The sequence below is a fragment of the Callospermophilus lateralis genome, chromosome 11 (assembly GCF_048772815.1).
Source record: "Callospermophilus lateralis isolate mCalLat2 chromosome 11, mCalLat2.hap1, whole genome shotgun sequence".
Taxonomy (NCBI): domain Eukaryota; kingdom Metazoa; phylum Chordata; class Mammalia; order Rodentia; family Sciuridae; genus Callospermophilus; species Callospermophilus lateralis.
The window spans coordinates 31,873,045-31,892,888 of NC_135315.1; the positions used below are offsets into that span (position 1 = coordinate 31,873,045).

Genomic DNA, 19,844 nt, shown 5'->3' on the forward strand with positions numbered 1-19,844 from the left:
TTGCCGAGGTTGGATTTGAATCTGTGATCCTCCTGCCTCAGCTTCCTAAGCTACTGGGATTACAGGCATGCATCACCACACCCAGTGGGACTTCCAGTTTTAAAGTTAAACCAGGACAGGTTGGTCACTGTGGATGGTGACGGCAGGCAGACACGTGTGAATTGCATCTTTTTAAGGACTGAGGGGTTTTTAAATTCCCCTGGCATCCTTTGGGTCATCTCAAGCCTCTGCCTTCAAGGACAAAGCCTGAGTATCAGGCAGATGAGGGTGGAGCAAGCGAAGGCCCTGAGGTCCCTCTGCCCCAACACCCAGCCCACTACACTGCACAGCTCTGTCCGGCACACAGAGGTCTCATCTTCTGGGCCCTTAGTATCAACTAAGTGGGGAATGTAGGACTGAGCGATGGCAGCAGCGCTGGTCACCACCTAGCAGCCAGCTTCACTAATGGAACTTGACTTTGTTCACACAATGGGTAACTGAAGTGTCCAGACCCCGGAGCTGAGTTGTGACAATTGCTTCCCTTATTGCTCATAATTGGTTTAGGGTGGGTGAGCAACCCGGGTCTGGCCAAAGAAGTGTCAAACGTAAACTGCTGGAAAACTTCTAGAAAAGAGTTTCCTCTCTGATTTAATAAAAGGCGGGGGGGCTTTCAAAGAAAGCCACTACTTTCCTTCTCTGGTAGTGGTGGAACAGCAGCACAATTTGAAAGCTTTTGTAGCCATCATGTGGTCCTGAGGGTAGGAGACAAGGGGGACAGGAAACAGAGAAATGCAAACCCAGAGCGCCGTCATCATTGAGTCACTGAATCAGACATCCACTTTGGATGCCTTGTTAGATGGGGAGGGAAAAAAAAAACCCTACTCCTTTATAAAGTCAGTGTCGTGGGTATCCTGGGGCTTAGAGCAAAAGCTCTCGATAAATTATAAGGTTTTCAACCCTGTAGCAGAGAAGACTGTGAGAGGACACTTAGACTATTACCTGGTCTCTAGGTAGGACACCTAACCCAACCTGGACAGATGTGCACCTGAGCCCTACAAGACAGGAAAATCCATGAGCCTCCAGACCCTTCCTCCAACACTACCTGGTCAGGACTCACCTGAAGCTGGAGGGCCATGGGGCCACCCACTAAAGGACCTTCCAGCAAAGGGGAAACAGCCCATTACTCCAAGTTCCTTCCTTTGGAGTAGGGTGGTGGTCAAGAGAGAGCACTCTGGAATCTTCACTAGGGACATCTAGACAAGTAACTTAACCTCTCTGTGCCCTAAATTTCATCTTCTGTCCCGGGGGCAACAGTGCCTAACTCACATAGCTATTGTGAGGACAACCCCTTAGCACAGGTCAAATGCATTTGATTCTGTGTTGTGGGTCCCAAGAGTAACTGCAGGGTCTACGACTTGCTGGAAGTTGCAGAGCTAAGAAAAGCTGTCGTGCTTGTGGTTACAGTCTACGACAGCTGGCGGACCCAGATTAAGGTCAGAAAAGGTAAAAGGTACATAGGACAGTCAAGGAGAGACAAGGCCCGCTTCTGGTTGCCCTCTCCCACTGTTTGTATGGATGACACTTAACTTCCTAGCAATGTGTTAAATATTGTCAACCAGGGCAGCTCCTCTGAGTACTGGTGTCCAGGGTTTTTATAGGTGTTTTATCACATAGGCATGGAGTGCCTGCATGGCTGACCTTAGTTATTCAGTCTGCAGCTCCTCCAGAGGTCAAACTGATATAGCATGACCCAGGGACCTCACCATAAATCACATTGTTAGCATTAACTATCTGGTGTAGACCAAGGCCCCTGGGAAACGAAGCTACTCCCATCAGGCAGTATATTGCAAGGGTTTAGAGGGTATCACCTAGGAGTCTTTGAAATGTGTAAGGTTTTCTAAGATGTTGTCATCCCAGATCTGCTAAGGCAACCCATCTGGGGTCCCCAGATGTAATAGGCATCCAATGCCATTTTTGTTTCTTACATGGGGCTGAGGTCTGCCTCCTGCAAGCACCTGTCCTTTGTCGCTAGGGCTGCCCTGTAGAATCAGCTCATCTAACCCTTTTTCTCTTGGCTGAGGGTGAGCCCTTATTTCCCCTTCCTCTTTTATGATGGAGGGACCTGCTTTCAAGCCGCTGCCTCTCCTTCCCCCCCACCCCCACCTACTCCTCTCCAGGGAAGGGGAGGGACCTTCTGATTGGTGGGTTTGGAGTCAGATCTGCACTCACCTGGCATACTCCTTCCTCTCTCCCAAGCTGTCCACCACTGCCTGCACTGTGCCTGGAGGCAAGGTCAGATTCAAGGACAAGGTCTCTGCTGGTCCATGTGACTGACAGACCCTAAACCCCAATCTCAAGCAGCTCTTTCAGCTAGAAAGGTGATGTTTTGTCTCCATTTTGCTCTTATATTTATCCCTTGACTGGTTCCTTACGCAAGCAGGAAGAAGAGGGATGACATTAGCCCCATCACAACCCAAAAGACAATCCGTCCTTCCAGGGTTTGGAAGGATCTCCCCTCAAAATGTCTCCTGCCCACTCCCCAGGTCCTCCAGCATTGTCCTCCAGCATTGCCCTCCCCTCAGATTCCCTGGTCTCTCCCAATGTCTGTGCACACTCCAGGCTGTCTAGGACCCTCTTAAACTGTTGGACCAGAATTAAACACAGACGACTCCAAATGTAGTCTGACGGGGATCTCTTGACCTCTTCTCAGTATTCCCAGGAACTTAACTCTTGGGCAGTTGCAGAGGGCTGAACCTGAGGGTTCCTCATGTCTTCCATATGAATTCACATTAGATCCTTCACCTCTGCATGGACAGTGGAAATTTGTTAACTCTCTTATGAGAAAACAAAGTTCTCCTTCTCTGATACATTAAACACATAACACACACATACACACACACACACACACACAAACACACAAACACACACACATGCCCTACGAGGTTTGAGTATCTCCTCCATCAAACAATCCTTTCTCTGAGAGCTCGCTCAACAATTTGTCCTATGTATTTGTCCAGATGTATTTATGAGACAACTTCCAAAAAATACTACATAGTATTCAAGAGCAGGGCCTCTAAAGCTAGACATTACTAGGTTCAAATCCCAACCCCACCCACCGTGTAACCATGGGCAAGTTACTTAGCTTCTCTGAGCCTTAGTTTCCTCAGAATCTTAGAAGTTTTTAATAGTAGGTACCAACAAAGGGTCATGCGTGGGGCCTGGAATACATGATATTCTCGGTGACTCTAAGCCAATGTATTAGTAGCAAGGTGAATATTGCTGGTACTACCACAACTATCACTTCAGCTAAGCCCTCTGTGGTAGAAATGACCTAAATTTAGAGTAGGGGACGCAGCCCTTGTGGGTAGCTGCTTGATGGATGGGTATCAAAATTAACCATGGCTCACGGGGGCCTTTTGTGAAGTTGAACCCAAGTTCCAGATGTTTTCATTTTATTTGGAGAGTCGATGAAAGAAAGAGGAGGGGGCTTGGCTGAGATCCAAGGCCAGAGGGCATGGACAAGCTGTAGGTCCCGGGCTGGAGAGACAGAGGCCGACTCTGCTAAGGCGCTGGCCTCCAGGCTGCTCAGTTCTGCTGCACGGCAGCATTTGGGGGTGGTGGGGGGAGTCCAGAGAAAGGACAGAAAGGAAACAGAAGGCTAATTGGAAATTAAAGGCACAGGGACAGGTGATGAACTCCCAGTCACCCACGTGACAATCTCGTTCCTCCACGACAGGTCCTGGACCAGACTGATGTGGTGGTGAGTGAGCACAGATGACCTGCACTTGAAGCCCACTCCCGCGGCTTAGCAGCATGGAGATCCGGGGTACAGAACTTGACTCCCTGCGTTGGTGTTACGCTGTGCCCTGCCAGGGCCGGAGGAGGCGAGTGGCGTGGAGGGTGTGTGCACTGGCTGATAAATACCTGGGCAAAGTTACAATTCCTGCTCCGTGAGTCAGACGTGGAAATGGGCCATCACTATCGTCTAGTGCCATCTTATGGGTGTCGCCTCATCAGCGCCCTACGGCCCAGAGAGTTCCGTCCATCAGAGTCCTAACGAGCTCTGTCCATCTGATGGGCCAGTCTGCAGGCTAAATGGAGGGCAGCAGAGGTGGGCAAAGGCAGAGAAAAGTGAAAGAAGACAGGAAAAGCCAACAGGCGAGGACAAGAATTGCAAACGCAGAGCAAGCTGGGGACATCTGAGGGCTGGACCCAGGACCCGACCCCTCTGGGGAGACCAGACATTAAGAAAAGAGTCATGAGAGCTTTGAGTCATTCCAAGAAAGGTAAATATCTGTTCAACACAATCAGTTTAAGAATATACAAGAAAAAAGGCTGTACATCCAAAGCGATATCACCATTACAAACAGAAAACAGTTCCAGGTGCAAGTCACGGGGGGTCTGAAAACCAAGGTCTTTTCACCCCTCAGCAAGGTATTATTTTGGTAGAAGGAAAGCAAAGGGAATGGGGGGGAAAAGAAGAAAGTGGGTGGGGACTTAGGTTTGTCCTTCCATTTAAAAAAAAAAAAGTCTTCCATGTGACAATCTTTGCTGTGGCCCAGGTGGCTCAGTCCACCAGGCTCTTCCTGAGAGCACCCAGCGTGTAGCGGCCCCTGCCCAGCAGCATGTACTCCAGCCACTTGCAGTGCTCCCGGAGCTGCTTCTCGCGCGGCAGCAGGAAGGTGAGGACCTTGTTGCGCACGATGCCCCGGTCCTCCTCCTCCCTCAGCCGCTGCTTCACGCGGGCCGCCTGCTCCCCTTGCTGCGCCAGGATGCTATTCATCTCGCAGAAGGAGTCTTCCAGGTAGTGGATGGCCTTCAGCGCCTCCTTCTTAAAGTCCTCCAGCTCCAGCTGCATCCCGATCACTTTCTGCTGCAGGATCTCCAAGTCAGCCGGCAGTGGGAGGCAGGAAGGCCATGACTGGGAGAGGGACAGGTCTCCAGACTGGAGGCCGCTCTCTACCATTTTCTTCCCTTGTAAGGTATTCACCTTCATGAGGATGGACCCAGCCTGATAGAGTGGATCCATTGCCTTGCTTCCCCGATGGACAGAGAGGGAGCCCAAAGACCAGCCAGATCAGGGAGTTATTTCGCCTAGAGGCACAATCATTTGGAGTGCAGAGATCCTATGCACTGTGACATCAAGACCCCTTTGGCCAACCAGGGGGAGAGCCACAATCTGCTCATTTGCATATGGCTTCTTCTTGTTTGGTAACCTGGAGTGACGTCTACTTAATCTTTCCAAATTAACCCTCCTGAGATGTGGATGCTCATCCGTTCGTTCATCATCCTTCCAGAATCAGAGCTGGAACTCTTCTTTAATCCCAGGGACAAGCCAAGTCACAGAGCAGGGGAGAAAACTGGCAAGACACGGCAGGGCAAGCCAGGCTCACTGGCTGCCAAGACCGGGTGGTCTCAGTCCCTGGATGGTCTTGGCATCGTATCTGGTTCTCAGTGGCTCACCAGTAAAACAAGGACATTGTCAGACAGGAGCCTAGTCCTACATGTAGCACTAAAATGCTATAAGAGTAATATGCTTCCAAATCCATATGCCTACACCAGAATTCTAGATTTTCTTTGAGTTGTGAGAAATATACTTAATTTTGGGGGGGGGGCGGGGGCAGATACTGGGGATTGAACACAGGGGCACTTACCAACTAAGCCACAACCCCACCCCACCCCCCCCTTTTTTGTATTTTATTTAGTGATAGGTTCTCATTAAGTTGCTGAAGCTGCCTTTGAACTTGCCATCCTCCTGCCTCAGCCTTCTGAGCTGCTGGGATTACAGGCAGGTGCCACTGTGCCCAGCAAATGTATTTAATTTTGATGTACAGTCCTGAGCAGCCGCTGAACCAGTATTTGCAGGGTGAGAATGAGTCACATTTATTCAGTCTATACTTCCTGAGTGTTCACTGTGTACTGGGACCAGAGAACAAATGTAAACAGGAGTGCATAGTTACTCACCATACCCAAATGTTGACACATACAAGAAAAAAATATATATAGAAAGGTGGACCTTGCACTTTTTACACCTTCAGAAAATGTTTCTAACATCATCTACATTTGAACCAAACTCCTTGTTTCAGATTGTAAACTCCTGCCGAGACCTCTCGCCTGGGCTCCAAATCTAATATCTCCCCAACAACAAGCTTCAAATCCAGTCCATCCAAAACTGAATGGATTCCCTCTTCACCCAGACTGGTTCCTGTTCTGGTGTTGCTATCTGATTAATGGCATCAGCCTAGGGCAACACCCACTCTGGTACCCACCTGAGAAACCAGTGCCACAGTTCAAATACTTGCTCCCTCCCAAATTCGTGCTGAAATTCTAATTTGCTTTTGTGACCGCATGAAGAAGTGAGAGACTTTAAGAGGCAGAGCCCTCTTAAAGTTGCTCTCAGGAATGGACTCTTTATAAAAAGGGTGAGTCTGGTCCCCTCCCCTTTCTTTCTCCTTCTCTCTCTTTGTGCTTCTCCCATGGGAAGGCCCTCACCTGATGCCAACACCTTCATCTTGGATTTTCCAGCTACTAAAACTGTAAGGAAATAAATTTCTTCATGCATTGCTTAGCCTCAAGTATTTTATTTTGCTTTGGCAGAACACAGCAGAGTAAGCCGACTGGGATCAACCTAGACGCTTCTACGTCCAAGTGGCTCTAAGTTCTTTTCAATCTATCATCCCTGAGCATTCCACCATCAAAGTACTTGCTCGGAGTCCCAGGTCCATCACCTATAAGCTAGGTCTCTTTGTCAGGTTACTTTGTATCCTTGAGCCTCAGTTTCATTATCTGTAATGTAGGGATACTAATTTAGTGGTGTGCTGCTCTCGGGGAGAAAAATAAAAAGTTAAGCTCTGATTTATAGCTATTGCCAATTTCCATGGAATAAATACTCCTAGTGCAGTCAGTTTCAAGCTACCAACATGATATTCCTGGGAAGAGAGGCTTAGAATCAGCCTGCCTGAGCCTGTACAAGAACCACAGGACTCATGACAAGGGGGTTGCTGCCTTCTCTCTGAGATGCAGACTGACCATCTAGGGAGACTCATGTAGGCACCAAAGAGGGCATTTTGCAGGGAGGTTCATGGCTAAACTAAGGTGGAATTGTGATTCACAAGATAGAAAAAGCAACTCTAACTATGAGACAAAAATATTTGGTGGAAAGAGCGCTCACTGGTCTAGGAATCAGGAGATCTGGAGTCCAATTGCTGTGTGATCCCAGGTCCATCACCTCCTATCTCTGAGTCTATTCCCTCACTGTAATGTGGGGAGGTGGGAGATGGCTCCTCTGAGGGCTACCATGTTGAAAGAACCCACACGGTGTGTTTGCTGGCTTCTCCCTCTTTTTGTTCCTTCGGACCTGTTAGGCACAGTGACAGTCTCACTCTGTGCACCCTCCAGTGTTCTGCCTGGTGTCTACCAATAATGGCACTCAGATAACTAGATGAAATCAAATTTCTGGAGGTGGCTTCCAAATTGTAGGCACCCTTAGCTTTTCTGCTGACATGATGACACCTACTGGTCTTAGCAGAAATAGCAACTTCCCAATTCTGCCTAAGAGCCAGATGGGGATTTGGTAGATGATGTAAACAGCCTGTGTTTTGGGGAATGTGTTTAATTTGGGGGTGGGGGTGGGTGGCAGTGCAGGTCAGGCACATAATAGGTTCTCAATAAATATTTCCTGAATTAGTGAAAGGCAGGATGTGTCTCTGGCTTCCAGTTTCTATTACTCTGTTTTTCCGGTTTCTGCCTCTCATTCTCTCACCCAATCTCCCCCCAACTCTGTCTTTCTAACTCTTTGCCTCTGTCTCCCACAGGGAAAGATGGAACTCACAATAAAAACTGTGAAAGAAAAGTAGCTACCATCAAAATGAAATAGCAACGTCTCAATTTCCCTGGTGTCTTTTAGTGAGGTTTTTATGTGCTTCTGTGAGCCAGAGGGAAGGACAGACAGTGTAGTCCCCATCTTACCTGAAGTTTTGATTTCTGTGATTTCACCTAAGTATGGTCAACTGAGGTTTGAAAATATTAAATGGAAAATTCCAGATGTAAAGCAATTAATATGCTTTAACTTGTGTGCCATTCTGAGTAATGTGATAAAAATCTTGTGCCTTTCCACTCTGTCACACTGAGGATGTGAAGCACCCCTTTGTCCAGCATATCCATGCTGTATATGCTACCCACCCGTTAATGACTTAGTAGCCGTCTCAGTTATCAGATCGACTGTTGTGGTATTGTGGTGCTTATGATCAAGTAGCCTTTATTTTACTCAGTGGTGGCCCTAAAGCACAAGAGTAGTGATGTTGGCTGTGTGGATATGCCCTCCCCCCAAAAAATGTTAAGATGTTAAGTGCTTCTTTTATGTGAAAAAGCAAAACTTCTTGCCTTAATGAGGAAAGAAGGGAAATCATGCTCTAAGGTCAGTAAGATATTATTGTTAACCTGTAAATTTTGGAAAAAATCATATTATATATAGGGTTCAGTACTACGCATGGTTTCAGGCCCCCACTGGGGTCTTAGATGTTGCCCCTGTGGATAGAGGGGCACTACTGTATTTCCACATAAGCCACTGCAAAGACCCAGAGCAGGTGAGCAATGTCACCAGAGGCCCCTGGCGTGGTGGCCTCCTGAGTCTTCTGGACAATGACCCCATCTGGGCGGCTCAGCGTGCACATTCTGAATGTTCTCTACCCGGGGTTTCATGGTCAGGATCTGTGCCTTCCTCACAAAATTTCCTCCCCTGTATCCCAGCAAGGAAGAAAGCTGACCCGTCTGTTCTCTCTCAGGTATTGGGAGAAAGGCCTCCAGACATCTCTGGGCTTCCAACCCCACTGTCAGGAGGGCCCCTGCCTCTGGTCTACTTCAGCAGGGCCCGGCCTTCCTGTGTCTCAGGGTGACAGGGTTCGTGAGGGACATGCCGTACCAGCAGAGATCCCGGTTCCACCCCCGAGAGTCAGATTCAACCCTAATGGGATGGGACAGGCTTTAAGAGGTCATGGGTTGGACACGGCACCTGCTGGACCCAGCCCACCACCCAAGAATCGGACCCCACCCACCCCACCCCCGGGTGTTTGCACCTTTGCAAATGAAGTAAACCGTGATCCTTTTTAGGATCGGCAGGGACATGACATATGTGCTCCTCCAACGTGTACCTTTGCGAAAAGGAGAAAACGCTCAGAAGCTGGAAGAGCCCCAGGTCCCATTCGTGGGAATGGCATTTCTGGCCCTTCAAACCCATGCCTGGCAAGGGGGCAGAAGTGCCCAGAGTTGGCTCAAGGGACCACAGTTCCCTTCCTGGGGCCAGGGCTGAGGCTGGTGCAGAACCAAATGGCTGTAGGCGGTGGGGAGGGGGGGATATTCAAGCAAGAAACAGAGGGGATGGTCCCCTGCACCTGCAGCTGCCCCAGAGTCTGCAGTGGAAACAGCTGTCGAGGGGAGCATACCCCAGGCCCAGCCCTAGGCCTCACCCAGCCTTGGGGTACCCCCTCTCTTGCTTGGGCTGCCCCCTCTTACCTGTGCCCTCAACCCAAAACCAATTCATTTGTTTTTTCCAAAATAAAGCCTCGGCTGGCCCTGCCAACTGGAAGGAAAAGAAAAGAAAAGAAAAAAAGAGGGGGAGGGTGGGCAACCAACCATGTCTGCCACAAAGAATCGGTGTGTTTTAGAAGACGGTTCAGTGAAAGGACCTTACTCAATCCCTGAAGACGACTTCCTCCTGCCAGCTTTCAGGCAGAGTGGGGAACAGGCTTCTGGGGTCCCTTAATATCGATCTCTCTCTCCCCCCATTTCCAAGAGAAAAAAAAAAAAGATTAAAAAAGAATGGCCAGAATTCAGAACAATCTGTCACAAACCCCCGGAAGCATGTGATTGAACGTTCCTAAAGCAGAGGGAAGAGCTTCCAGGCTGAGTCAGCCACTCTTCCCAGAGTCCCCTGGTCCTGTGCTTCCCGAGGTGGGCAAACATACCCCTAGCCAACCAGCACCCTCCCAGGAGTGGCATAAAGGGTTTCCATCCAGCCTTCCACCCAGGCAGCCCCCTAGCCAGCTGGCCAGGGCTTCATCCGCCTGTCCATCCATTCACCCATTCACTTACTCAGGGACAGTCATGGAGTCGCCACCCTAGGTCCTCTGAGCTAGGACAAGAGTGAACCTGGTCTCGGGGAGTGGGCATTTCAGCAGAAGGGGACAAACAGTGAAGTAAGCATGCAGCACAAGGCGGTTCAGGCGGTGGCTACGTCCCTGGAGGAAATAGCTGGGCGAGATGGTAGAAAGGCCTCTAGGGAGGGCCTCTGTGAAGCAGGGCAGCTGGGGTAAGACAGGAAGGCACAGAGAGCTGTGCAGAATGTTCAAGAAGGGACAATAAGTGAAAGGGCCTGGAACAGGCTGGAGGAACCCAGAGGAGACCCGTGGACTGGAGGCAGCACCAAGCCAGAGGGGAGGGGAAGGCTGACAGGGGCCAAGAAGGAGGTGGTAGCCCCAGTGGCCGGCTGTGGCTGTTCCGGCTGGATGCAATTCTCGCCTCTGCAGCTGGAATTCCAGTCTAGGGAGTGGGGACAAGACTGGGATTGGGGATGGGGACCAGGATCCAAAACAAAACTTGGTACTGTTCACCATGATTAATTAACCCAGCGCCAGAGCCCCAAGGCACTGTGCTAAAAATACCTGCTTCCCTCTGAGATGCGGCAGCTGCCACCCAGCAACTTTTAGTCATGCCATTTGTCATAATTTGACACTGCTAAGGAGTATCCACAGGGCTGTGTGTCGGCAAGAACTGGACTCATCTGCAGCCCACCAGCCAGCTGGTCCTCGGACCCTTCCACGGAGCGCTCCTACCTTAACTCTTCTCCCCTCCCCAAGCTCTGCCTTACCCACCCCTGGATGGGCCTGCCACCTGCCCACCCCTGCTGCCCACCGCCTGCCAAGTTTGCCTGTCCTCCTGGAACCCCGTGGACCCACCTCCAGAGGTGGGAGCCAAAGCTTTCTCTAGAGCAGGACAGCATCTCGGAAACCGCCTGTGACTCGGATTGCAGCCCATCTATCAGAGGCCCTGCCAGCCCACAGCGTCACTTTAATTAAAATATGTAAAACATTCTGGTGGGGGTTGGATCCAAAGACACCAGGAGCCTACCCTGGACAGGAGCAGGGCAGGCCTGCCCAGGCTTGGGGCTGGCCCTTCTCTAGTCGGGAGGGATAGGACTGTCAGGGGGACCCTCCCACAGGCTGGGGGCCATGATGTCCGAGATGCACCATCTACACACTCCAGGGGCACAGAACTTAGCTGGGGCAAGAACATCTGCACAAGAGAGGCCGCCCAAGCCCACGGCCAGCATGACTCTGCGCAGGCTGGGAAGGACAGACATCACCCCAATTGCCAGCCCCACTGATTTGCTGAAAGGACCCACCAGGAAGCAGCCCCTGGATGTGGATATAACTTTTAAGCAAAGCTGTTCCTAGTTCCCAGACCAAGAAGCTCCCAAGTGTATTCTTTATTCAGACTTTGCTTTCCACTCCGAGAGGAAGAGCGGTAGAGACACATCGACTAGGGCAGAGACGAGCAAAATCTTTTGCACAAAGTTTATGCAAAATCAGGGGGGGAAAAAAAATGTTTCTAGGCCACATTTTCCCATCCAACTTAAAAAAAAAAAAAAAAACAGGAAATGCAATATTTGCAAATTGATCTAAGCATCCTTGAATTTGTTTCTCCCATCATTGAAGGAATTTGCAATTCTTACTGAAATGTCAGGACCTACACAAATATCAGGTGCTGAGATCTAATTCTGGGGTTCAGGCCTGCAGCACATTTTCTGTGTAATGACATAAATTGCGGGGAGCATTGAAGGATTTGGGGCAGAGAAGGCAAATTGGGACCTGAGCCCAGCCAGAGACCAGGGAGACACACACACACACACACACACACACACACACACACACACAGAGCCCCATTAGGAGTTTCAAGTCTGGAAGAGCAAGAGGTAGGGATGTTTGAAATTGAGTCTCTGGGGGAGAATAAACCAAGCTCCAGGAGGAGGAAAGGAGCACCAGGCGCTGTGAGATTGACAGCTTCTCCTTTCCACCCCTCCCAGGAGAACAAGGTGGAGACGGCCGCCCATAGACTCCAAAATAACCTCTGGTGAAGACAAGCTAGGGCTCCTGCTAGCCCACACCCCTCCACCCAGGGACAGCTTCCTCAGGGCAGAGCCGGAGCTACTGTCTGCCTGTCGGGGTGTCAGGCTGAATTATTTGAGCTTAAAAACCAAATCCCCTCCTTCCTGGGTTACTTAACTGTCTGCCTGGCGAGGCAGGAGATTACCAGTGACACACACCAGGGCCTGCTCGGCCGCTCCAGACAGAGAGGCTTTGATCACCTGCGAAACCCCAGACACCAGGACTCCTAATGATGAGTAATGAGCTCAAACATTGGAAAGTTACCCAGCACCGCAGCAGACACACCCACTCCCAGTGGACATCTGGGGAGCCCAGGCCAGGGAGACAGTACAGCCGTCTACTGTCCTAGAAAAGACCTGGACCCCAAATCCTACGCCCCCACCCAGACCCACCCCGAGTCCTGCCCACTCACCAATGAGACAGAATGGTTTCTAGACCTCAGCACTTGACTCTTACAAGCATTGGTTTGGAGTCTAGTGGCCTGAATTTTTCTTTGTACCATTCAGAAGTATAGCATGCTTCAGTCATTCACTCATTCATTCACGTATTCGGCACACACTCACCGAATGACCGAGATAGACCAGGCCTGATGCTGAATGCTCAGGATAGAAGAGGCCTCATCCAGGGCCTCCATCCTGAGTAATTTGCAACCCACCCCAGGGGACAGCTTCCCAAGTTCAGCTTCGAAAGTCTGCATGGTAAGTGGCCTGACGGAGAGGCTGCCTGGGCATCAAGATCACCCCAAGAAGGAACTCTGAATTAGACCGTCCCTTCTGACATCAAGGACAGGAAGCAAACTGGGGATGGAATTCAAAGATCTCGGGGTTCAATTTGACCCCATGAGTATCCCCGGCCTCAGGCTCTACCTGCTTCACTTCATCTGAGCTCTCCTCCTGTCCAGATGCTAGCTATGAAGAGGTCACATTTGAGTCTCCTTTTGGCTCCAGGAAAACTTAAGCCCGGAGATTCTCAAACTTTGTCATGCATTAGAATCATCTTGGGTGAGTATTAAAAACTTTTTTTTTTTTTTGCAGCACTAAGAATTAAACCCAGAGCCTCATGTATGCTAAGGAAGTGCTCTGCCACTTTTAAAAAAATTCATTTTTAAGGTCTAGGTCTCACTCCCAAGAGATTCTAACTCAGAAGGGCTTGAGAATCAGAAGTTAGGGTGATCAATCCAGAACTGAGGGGGTTTCCAGGATGTGAGACTTTCACACTTAAGACTAGGACAGTCCCAGAAGGATCAAGACAGGTTGGTCACCCCAACTAGAGCAGACACTGTTAGTCCCTGCCCAATAACACTCCTTCCTTTCGAGTCATAGGATCCCAATTTTAATCAGATAGTAATATGCTCAGAGAAGGTGAGCACTCACCCAACTGTGGATTGTTTGGTAATCCCATTCCCTGTGGCTGATTTTTTTTTTTTTAACTTAAGATGAACCTATGACCTACTTCTGACCAATGAATTGCAAAGGGAAGGCTTATAGAAAGGATATTGCACCTGGAGTAAAGAAGTGAGACAGAGGTCTCTCTGCCTGGGATGTGGTTATTTGAGAATATGAAGGTTGAATTGTAGCAGCCATTCTGCAATCAGGAGGCAAAAAAATCTAAGGATAAAAATTCAGCTGCGCTAAGTATGAACAATTCCAATGATAATATCACTGAGATTATACCCACCTGAAATCATCTACCTCCAGTCTAATTGATATGTGATCAAATATCTTTCTTACCCAAACAACTATCATCTGGTATTCTGTCAATAATGGCCCAACACAACTTGACTGTTACAAGAGGCCTAGAAATTGTTGCTGTTTTTTAACATGGTTTCCCCAAATAATTCTGATGCCCTCCTCTAAGGAGCTAATCCGGTGATTCTCAAAATGTGGTCCTTAAACCAGTATCATCCACATCACTTGGGAACTTGTTAGAAATATAAATTCTCAGGCCTCACCCAGACCTTCTGAATCAGAAACTCCCGGCTGTGGAACTCAGCCGTCTTGTGTGTTAACAAGCCTTCCAGATGATTCTGACCATTGCTAAACTGTTGAGCTAAGCAACACCTGAGACTCTGGGTAACACCAAACACCAAAACCTTCTGAACAAACTTATAATTTTTTTTATATTTATTTTTTTAGTTATAAGAGGAAACAATATCTTTATTTTATTTTTATGTGGTGTTGAGGATGAAACCCAGTGCCTCACGCATGCTAGGCTCTACCACTGAGCCACAACCCCAACCCCAAGATTTATAATCTTAACCCCGGTCACAGCTCCTTCTTTTTATTGCTTGAAAAATAAAGCAGAAGCTCCTCTTCTTTGCTTTTCCTTCATCCTATTTTAGGTTTGATCCCCCTCACCATAAGAAAACAAAAAGAATTTAAGCCAGGCACAGTGGTTCACTTCTATAATCCCAGCAATTCAGGAAGCTGAGGCAGGAGGATTGCAAGTTAGAGACCAGCCTCAGCAATTTAGCAAGACCCTGTCTCAAAATGAAAAATGCAAAGGGCTGGGGGTTTAGTGGAAAAGTGCCCCCGGGTTCATTCTCAGGATCACACATACAAAGAATTTAAAAATCACTTCCTTCTTCCTCCCTAGATCTTCCCTGGGTACTTTTGCATGAATTGGATGGTTTGGCCAGAGTTCCCAGCCTGGCTTATTCAAGGACCGTGTGTTAAAGGAGAGGACGGAGGGAGTTCTCTGCAGTTGGGCCAGGCAGAGGCGAACTTGGCCAACCCAAGAAGCTAAGGAGGGAGAGAGAACATCAATGCCCCAGGCCCAGTGACCCTGGGTGAGCATTTACACCCTCTCCAAAGGCCCACTCTTCAGACGCATGGCTCCCAGCCTGGGAGGAGGCGAGAAGGGGAGGCCTGGGCAAGGCCACCTTCCCTCGGGAAGCTCCGCCTCGGCTGGCCTTGACATTCCAGGTGGCTCCTCCTTTTCAACACAGTTACTCAAAGCCCAGGTAAGAATCCAAAGACGGAAACTGCACAAGCAACTTCGTGTTTGAGGGCCACCCTTCCTCACTGTCTCTCCACTATTGGAATGCTTCCTTCTGTGATAATTTTCAGCATTTTACAGGTGATCTTGAATTGGGTTGTCTTTCTTCCCAACTGGGAACACCACAGAGTGATCATCCAGTGAGCAGCGCGTTGTGAATGATAGTTGATTAAAAATAAATCATAGCAATAACAATTCCTCGTACTGATTTAGTGTCTTCCAATGTTTCAGGCACAGGGACATCATTCGTTCTCAACTCATGAGCCACCAGCCCGGGCATAGACACGAGCCCAGGCTTGTCTTTGTCCCAGCTGAATTAGACTGGCGTGTCCTGTAAGAGCGGCTTCACTTTGTCTTCCATTAATATTTATCAAATAAGGCCCAAATGCCATCGAATACTTCAACACGTGCGCCACTTCCGCTGTGAGGTCCATGCTGGCTATACTGCTGACAGGGACCGGCTGGCCAGCAGCCCCCAGGATGGCTTAGAAAGACCTCATCTGCTGCTGTCTGGCACATGGAAAGGCATCCAGTGGTTCTGAGATGCGCAGTCAGAAGTGAGGGCCGGGCAGACGTCTTGTTAGGAGTTCGAGTGTCATGGCTCCCTCTGTCGTTAGTCTTGGCTTGGGCTCACCTCTCAGGAGGCCAACCCCAGTGACCTCTATTTTCTGGCCCCCTGCAATTAAAGCTGCTTCCAGGAAGAGTGAAGTTGACTGGTCTTCAGGCCTAGCTCTCACCTGCAGGCCGCACATCCAGCCCTCGCTGGGCCATCGCCCTGGACACTTGGTGGATCTCCTGGGTGATGAACCCTTTTCTTGGCTATTGTCATTTGGGCATTGTTACAGCTGAGGCCTAGACCCAAATGGTCCCTCTGGATGGGGGAACGACATAGGGTTGCTACTGTGAGTATGAGGGTGAGCAGAAAAGGCCATTAGGCAGAAAGGAAGATTTAGGGCTATTTAGGAGACAATTTGGAAAATCAGCAGGAGAGCTGAGCAAAGAAGGACCAACCACTACCAAGCCTGAGGTGGCCTTTGCCGCTACGCCATTAGAGCCAAGCCGAGGTGTCCTCCCTAGTGAACGTTACCTAGTAGCCAGGTAAATGGCCCCTCAGGCAGCCCCCTTTCCCCTTGGTTTTCCTGCAGGGGCAGCAGAAACACTCCTTGCTAAAAGGCCCCATCCCCACCACCACCTCCTTCAGACCCTGTAAACCCAGAGGATAGGCGGATGGCCACAAGAGGACTCCGGGGGCCTGGCTTTTTAAAGCCGCCTTCATCGGATCCCGGGCAATGGGGTTAAGGGGGAGTCAAAATGACCCCAGGAGCTGGGGACAGCCGATCAAGCAGGGGTTGGTTGAGGCTCCAGAGGGAGCTGCTTTTGAGAGGCAGGGGGCCAGGAGAAGGCTGGCCTCTAAGGAGGTGCCAACTGCAAAGCCCTGCTAGGCCACAGCCCCACGAGCAGGCCACTAGAATGCCTGGGCCCCTCCCCAGCACACAACCCCAAGTAACAAAGGCTTCAGGAATCAATCAGCCTGTGCAGGAGTCACCATTCTGTCTGAGCAGCTTCTTTTTCTCCCTCTGTTCTCTCTGGGAGGAGGCCAGAGTTCACATCAAATGTCATTAATCATCTTCCTGGGGGCTGGGGGCTTATTGGACAGTCCTATTAATCAGAGGCCTATCACACCCACAGCCTGGCTGGGTCACCATTGTCCTGTTCCTCACCTATCATAGAAAGATTAGATTATCAGTGACAACTGAGACACCCTTCGAGTCACAGGAAAGCCTGAGAATGGGCTGGCTTTTATTTTTTTCTTTATTTATCCTCCCGATTCGAGGATGAGCTGTTTTCTTGTCCTGTCACACTGCACCCTTTTCTTCAAAGAATCAGCTTTAAGAATCCAATTTGTCAAACTGGACAATCATTGGCAAATCCATAAAAAATAAAAAATAAAGCCCTCAGTGACTTTATCAAAAAAAAAAAAGGTAAAATAAAGCAGAAGGCTTTAAATGGGGGCCTGAAAGGATTAGAAAATAAGTTGCATTTGACAACAATTAATCTCTGAAAAGCAGGAGCTTTATAAAAGGAACAGGCAGAGATATGTCCAGAAAGGGATGCTGAGAGGCCACACAAATGGGGACTGTCCATCACCTGTGCCTCCATCCCCCCTTCCAGGATGGAGTCGAACACAGACCTGGGGCCAAGAAGAACATGATGTCTTCCAAGCTTTCTCCTAACTTCCCGCCAACCAGCACACGGCAATAAAACAAATCAAGGGGCCTGAGCAGATGCAGAGCTCAGCTCCCCACTCCTCCCAATTCTGTGACAGACTTGTCACTCAACTGTCACTGCACCTGTCCAGGTGCCCTGAAGGACCAGAAGGAAAAGCGAACCAGGGAAGCAGGCTGTGTAAACCTTTGCAGAGAGGTGGGCACTCTGACCAGAGAGCACTCGGGGACAGCCGTGACCCACCCCCTATTCATTATTGTTCAGATCTATGGATGTTTCAGGTTTCGTGAGATTCTGGAGACCTAAGTTTTCAGGTGAACACTCCCTATTTTAAGTGTTAGCAACTTATTCAAAAATTTTTACCAAAAAAAAAAAAATTGCTTTAGGTGCTAAACAAAACCTATAAGTGGGTCACATTTGCCCCCCCCCCTTGGCTTAGGGTTTGGGACATTGATCTAATCCATGTTCCTTGGTACACATAAGGATTAAAAAGGCCGGGGAAGCTGGTAAGTGCTGTGGTCACACAGCTGGTTAGCAGCAGGGTCAAGTTCAAGAGCTTGGTTCAGGTTTCCAGCGCGGGATTCTCTGCTCCAGTTCTGAACATAGGAGTACATATGTGATCAATCAGCAGGTGTCTTCACTCTTAGGCAAGAAAAATGGTAAGTATAAAGAGGACAGCGTAGATTTCATACCTGTGCCGTGAAACCAGAGAAGGGACTGAATGAGATAAGACCCGGGTGACTGTTGCTGTACCACTGATACCACATGCATTTACCTGTTCCACCTGACAGATTTGCTCTGAGGGAGTTTCTGTGTGTGCTGTAGAGGTCTGGGGCAGGGGGACAGCCAGATGGCTCTGTGGTTCTTCAGTGACAGTTTGAGGCTGTGAGCTCTGGGTAGGTGCATCACCCCCTTGACCACAAGCAAGAACCTGGGGCTAGGAAGCCAAACTACCTTTGCAAATCCTGGCTCTGCCACTTACTAGTTGTGTGACTTCAGGTACATTAGTCAACTTCTTTTTAAAAATGGGACGGTGGGCTTTGGATGTGGCTCAAGCAGTAGCGCACTCGCCTGGCATGCGTGCGGCCCGGGTTCGATCCTTAGCACTACATACAAAGAAAGATGTTGTGTCCGCCGAAAACTAAAAAATAAATATTAAAAATTTTCTCTCTAAAAAAAAAAAATGGGAAGGTAAGGGTGCAGTAGAGCACATCTCAGCAACTCAGGAGGGTGAGGCAGGAGGATTGCAAGTTTGAGGATAGCCTCAGCAACTTAGGAAGACCCCGTCTTAAAATAAAAAGTGCCCCTTAGTTCCATCCCCAGTACAAAAAAAAATTTTTTTAATTTTTTTATAAATAGGATTAATAATATCTACCTGCAGAGATTGTCACAAAACTTAAACGTGGCTTAGCACAGAGCATGGCAAACAGTAAGTTGTTGCATTATGTGACCATGTTCTGTTGCATCTGCAAAGATACCTTCAAGGTCCCTGATATTGAGACACAACATTATAGAAAATTGAGTCTGAAAGAAATTTTAGAAACATTGTAATTCAACCGTCTAATTTTAGAGAGGGAAAAAAATAATCCTAAAGTCCAGAGATGGAGAAGGAATTTATCTTCTGTGGCAGGCACATGTGAAAAATCTATGCATGTGCCAATCACCTTGATTTCCTACTATGATTTTGTTGGAATTAAGGAAAGTTTTCACAACAAATGTATTTAAAAGCAGAAGCACACAAGCCTTCAGACTCCCAAGTATGTCTGCAACATAGGTATAGAAGATGCCGAAGCAATAATACATGTCCACCCCATGCTTGTTAAGAAAGATTTGTGAGACAACTTGGGCTGTATTTGTCCACTGCAAGTTTGAGACCAGCTTCATTTTTTAAAAAAAAATTGTTCCCCAAGGCAGCTTATGATCATTAGTGAGAGGCTGAGCCTCAAAGCAATTTCGGCGTTTTGGGAGAAGGATGCTGTATGCAGTGTTATGGTCAAGCTGGTTGATCATTTGTGAAAACCGAACACATGAACGTGTTAACCGTTGGCGAAACTTTGACAGATATCATGTCTGCCTTTATTAGGTGATTAATTAAATGCTGCTGGAGGTGCCGGCTTGGAGTGAAAGGCCCAGATTTGGTGCTTTGATAGATTTGGGGACAGATCCTGACATCTCGCTCAGTTCCGGAGGCCTTGGGCTAATTTCTTAAACTCTCTGAGTCTCCATTTATTCTTGTGTGAAATGAGAGTAATAAAACCTACTTCATAGGACTCTGTAAGAATTAAACAGAAAATGTATGTGCTGAGGAACTGTGAGCTCCCTTTCACCCTGCTGCGTCGCCTCTGGAAAGACGAGGCGGGTGTTCATCCACGGACAAGCAGTCACGGAGTGACTCTCATATGGAGTCCCTTGTCAAGTGCCGGGATGAATCAGCTCAAAGCCAAATTCAGGTTAATGTCAGATGAGAGGAGAGAACAATGA

The 19,844-nt window shown here is 48.7% G+C and overlaps 1 protein-coding gene across 1 annotated transcript; it reads right to left on the minus strand.

The window, feature by feature from the left end:
* Positions 1–4,546: 4,546 nt before the first annotated feature.
* Ccdc182 (coiled-coil domain containing 182) lies at positions 4,547–5,008 on the minus strand. The gene has a single exon (XM_076869222.2). The coding sequence runs from the start codon at positions 5,006–5,008 to the stop codon at positions 4,547–4,549; it is 462 nt and encodes a 153-aa protein (XP_076725337.1).
* Positions 5,009–19,844: the final 14,836 nt, after the last annotated feature.